Source organism: Geospiza fortis, unplaced genomic scaffold, assembly GCF_000277835.1.
Source record: "Geospiza fortis unplaced genomic scaffold, GeoFor_1.0 scaffold391, whole genome shotgun sequence".
Taxonomy (NCBI): domain Eukaryota; kingdom Metazoa; phylum Chordata; class Aves; order Passeriformes; family Thraupidae; genus Geospiza; species Geospiza fortis.
Window position 1 is genome coordinate 239,099 of NW_005054472.1, and position 4,649 is coordinate 243,747.

The following is a 4,649-nucleotide window of genomic DNA, read 5'->3' on the forward strand; positions in this document are numbered from 1 at the left end:
ACTCAAGCAAGAAGACCTCCTCCTCTCCCTCACAATCCCCTTCTTCCCTAAAGAGATTCCTTTGTATGTGCAGAGAGCCCAATTCAAGGCTCATTGTTTCTGTCAGCTTCCTGTTTGCTTTTTTACTTCCACTACTAAAAAACAACATTAAAACTTTTAAAGCATAAAGAGGGAAGGGAATGAAAAGAGGAAAAAACAGCTGTTTCCAGCAGTTAACAGCTGGGGTGGAGGAGTACACAGCAAATGGAAACAAGGCAGTGCTGGAGGAGGGCAAAGCAGAAGAGGAAACAATAATCATCATGTGCCTGCTGTCACCTGGGACTACACTGTCAACATCTGGGAAAGTGTCCAGGATGGTTCTTTGAAAAATATGGACTGCAAATGTCTGCTCATCCCAAGGACTGATGGGCAGGGGGTCAAAGGCCTCCACCACATCAATCTTCACTCTGTCATCAGCAATGGTGCTCCTGACTGCCTCCAGCACCTGTGGGTGAAACACAGAGACAAAAGGAGCACAAGAAATGAGAAAGCAGCCCTTAGAGACATCAGCAGATGTTCAGCTCTCCAGAAAACATCTGTCTGTGAACTGTCAGTTGTGGCTGCAAACACAGGCTGAAAGTGTGTGTCAGTTCCTCTTCTGAGTGCATGGCTGACACTTCAGCTCAATTTTTATATCAGATGCACATTTCTGTCTCAAGGTACTCCTGAACTGCTTCAGCCCTGGAAGGCAGGAGCTCAGCCTGCTACTCTTGGGAATTATGGCATCCAAATAATCCAGAAAAAGCTTCCAGAGAGAGAAACTTCCAGCAAAGGCTTGGGGAGGGAAGAGGTTTTGTTTCCCAGCTGCTCTGGGCTGGAGAAGCCTGTCAGACCTCCTGAGGTGTGCAAGGTCCCCAAGCTGTGCCAGGTCACAAACCCATTCCATATCCCAGATGATCCAAGTGCTCTGGGGCACAAAGGCTGAGGAGATCTGCCCAGGGCTACCTCAGCAGCTGTCTCAGCTGAGTGGATCCTGAAGTTCACCGTGGCTCTCGCAGAGGAAGGGATGACATTGACCTGGAAAAAAGGAAGGGCCAAAGTTTAAAAGTGAAAATCAGGATAAAATGCCAGCTGCAAACTCAGAACTGCTCAAACAACTGCAGGCCTCAGGTGCTCCACTGTTTCCACCAAGTGTGATGTCTCTGACACCGTAAATTCTATCTAAAATGCAGATAAATACACAAAGAAATGTTTGTCAAATCAACAGAAATGAAGTTATCTGTTACTTCTATAAAAGTTTTTATCTTGAGCTAAGCTCTCTCCCTTCAGAAAATTTATATTGAGAAATTCAGACACTCTGGATTTTTTTAAATTATATTTTTATCTCATTGTCACATTACATGCTTCCTATTTAGGTGAATGTAAGTTGCTTAACAACTGATTTTTATTGAACACAACTCTTCTAATCTACAGACTGAATATTTACAGCTTTGTTAAACAAAACCATGTGTAATCTTTAGGGAAAAACCCCAAGGAACCAGGGTGTCACTTCCCTCCTGGCCACTCCGTGTCACTGTTCAGCCACTGCACCTTTTCCTGTCCAGGGATGCTTTTCAGTCACAGATTTTTCAGGGACACACCAAACACAGCCTGTTTGTTTTCCAGGGCTCCAGGATTTTTGGACAGCTCCACCTCCTTAGCAGGGAAGGATCTGGCTGTTATCTCTCAGTCCAAGGTGCACATTTAACACACTTCAGGCAAACCCCAGACCTGTGCTGCAGATGTCTGGGTCAGGGAAGTGTTTGTGACTGTGACAGTTCCAAATATTGCCTTTGATACTTTGTAGGACTATGCAGAAACCACATTTTCTGGTCTATGCTGAAATATTAACAATTTTAACAGTGGTGGACAGAGATCAGATACTTCTGAAAGAGATTTTCAACTGTGATTTTCAAATCCAAGCCATATCTGAGGTAAGAATGAGACTGTGGCACCACACAGGGCCCACACTGATCTTAGAACTGGATTTAAATAGGTGGAAATTAATTGTCCTAATTGTCTCATCATGATTACATGGAGAAAAGCCCAAATGAAAGTACCTTGATTCCTGCATTAAACAGGGTGACTGCAGTGGTTGTTCGGATCAAGGCATTGGTGGAAGGTTTCCAGGCAAGGACTCTACAAAAATAGAAACAAACAAACACAATTTTTCCAATAAGTTGAATATTGCTAAAAAATAAGCACCATAATTCCACAGGCAATAAGATGAATGATGGTTTATTCAATTAACAAAGTGGTTATTAACAGGAAACCACTGAAGTATCTAAACTATAAAACAACTGATTTCCTGGGAAGATTAGAAATGGCTTCATCTTTTAAGGGTGAGAGGCTGGGGATGTTTATCAAGGATCTCTCTTCTTACCTGCTGACAATAGGTGAGAACAGCCACAAATTGCTCATGATGATGTTGAGAGGAAACTTGAACTAAGGGGAAGAAACAAAACCACAAATCAGAAAATTTTCATTTATCAAGAGCGTGGTGGAGTCACTTGAATATGGACAAAACAACAATAATCTGGGAGAAAAACCAGCTTTTTTATCCTTTCTACATAACTAAATTCTTCACTGGGTTTCTTATGGAAATTTGGGAATGGAATCCTGGCTGTCTCCTCACCTCTGCTGCGAGGTGCTCCATGGTCAGGAGCTCTGGGCCGTGGCCAAACAGGTTGCGCAAGGGATTCTGCTCCAGCCTACAAAACAAATTGTTAATGTTTGCAACACTGAAAAGGTTAAAAAACAACTCTCTGGCTGTTGTTGCTCCAGAAGGATGTCAGGAATTTGATTTGTGAAATGTATCTCTGTTATTGGAGATGCAATCACACTCTGCTCTCCTGGTAAGTAACTGCGAGCACAGCTCCACAGATTTCTGGGCATTCCAGTCACGTGCAAAGATTTCCTTTGAGAAACAGAAGAAAAAAATCCCAAAGCCTGGCTGCTAGAAATACATGGAAATCCAGAAAAATAGCACACAAATCCCACCAGGTCTGGACAAACTCAAATTTTTCTAAAATATGTATTTGTTAGCCAGTTTGGTATCTCCACAGAGAAGTAGAGAGATGATTTCTGCAGTCACGTTATGACTCTGTTCCATGTTCATTGGCTTGGAGAATTCCCAGCTGAGGTAGGAACAAATTCCAGAGAAATCCTGCCACCCAAACAAAGGAATCTCTGTTGCTACAGAGGAAATTAGGGCAGACAGCACTTGTCTTGCTTTTAAAGAATTGGCTGACACTTGGAACAGCTGAAGTGCAAAGACTCTGCAGACACCTGGCAATTGTCCCTTGGCTGGGAGTTTCATTTCTGCCCTTCAAAGTGAGCTACAAACTGCAATTTCAAATATAGAACAGCAGTTTGAAAAAGACTCTAAACACAAATATTTAAAAAGTCACATATCAGTGATTCAGGAGGTTTTTTGACTGTTTTTGGCATTGGGTGATAGGGAAATTCTCACCTGGACATGGCTGCTGCCAAAATGCCAATACTTGTCTCCTTAGGGGGAAAGGATGAATGCCCTGGCTCTTTTTCCACTGTGAAGTTCAGTGTCATTGAACCTTTTTCTGTGACAGCAATCCTGGACAATGACAAATTCATCAATTAATTAACAAATAAATGACTAATGTAATTCCAAACACACACACACACACACACACAGACTGTAGATAAAAATAACTACTCTGCATAGTTTTAGTATGATAAAAACCACTCAAGCAGCAACAACAAATCATTAACACAGTGTTTAGATCTCTGCAGGACTGATGGCTGGGCTGCTTCTGCAGCGAGCAGAGCTCTCCAGCACAGAAATAAAATGCTCAGTGGAACATTGTGCCTCTGTCAGGATGACTGTGATGGACAGCAGGCAGAGGCTGAAGGTCCCTGCCTTGCACTCTGAGCCACTGCTGCAGCTCCTGCAGCACCAACGCTGCCACACGTCCTGAAAACATTCTCTAGTGATATCAACAATGTCATTTATCACTAATTAATGACTGAAATTTTATCACATTCTGGTGTGAATTAATGAATAAAATTAATCACAGCTCTTACATAGCCACTGGTTTCTTCACCCCTGCAATGATGCCATCCAGCACCGCGCTCCCCTCGTCCAGCAGGAAGGAGAGTTTCACTCCTCTGGCTTCCAGCAGAGCTGCAATTTTCTTTGCTCCCTTCAGCCCAGACACCTGTGCAATCCAGGCAGAGGAACTGATCAGATCCAGCCAAAACATTGGGAGGAAAACTGGAAAGCACCTTGCTGTTGGCTACAGCACAAAGAATGCATGAAATCCCCGGGGGAACAGCTCCAGAGCAACATAAAAGAATCTTCCAGGAAAATTAATTGGAGATTGTTAATGGCCTGATAGCAGATGAATTTATAGCCATGATGAGAAGTGCTCTTATTGATGAGTCGCTGACTGCTGCTTTCATTTTGATATCTGAGCTGTAAACTCACAGTTTAGCAACTGCAGATCTATTTATTTCAACTATTAATAATTCTTTGTCTTTATATTTTGACAGTGCCTAACCAAACCCACCTCCCTTGTCTCTCTGTACCACTGGAATTCATTTGCCAGCTCTTCCTGAACATTTGGCACAACCACGTGAAACTCAACCCAGCT

The 4,649-nt window shown here is 42.9% G+C and overlaps 1 protein-coding gene across 2 annotated transcripts in view; it reads right to left on the bottom strand.

Annotated features, from left to right (window-relative positions):
* PM20D1 (peptidase M20 domain containing 1) overlaps positions 1 to 4,649 on the bottom strand; it is an 11,531-nt gene that overhangs the window by 3,163 nt on the left and 3,719 nt on the right. For both annotated transcript variants that reach the window (XM_031062905.1, XM_031062904.1), the window contains exons 4-10: positions 4,081 to 4,214; positions 3,491 to 3,610; positions 2,654 to 2,729; positions 2,402 to 2,463; positions 2,079 to 2,157; positions 985 to 1,056; positions 316 to 484 (exon numbers count right to left, since the gene is read on the bottom strand). In XM_031062905.1, the coding sequence (XP_030918765.1) occupies positions 316 to 484; positions 985 to 1,056; positions 2,079 to 2,157; positions 2,402 to 2,463; positions 2,654 to 2,729; positions 3,491 to 3,610; positions 4,081 to 4,214 (712 nt within the window). The remainder of the gene's footprint in view (positions 1 to 315; positions 485 to 984; positions 1,057 to 2,078; positions 2,158 to 2,401; positions 2,464 to 2,653; positions 2,730 to 3,490; positions 3,611 to 4,080; positions 4,215 to 4,649) is intronic.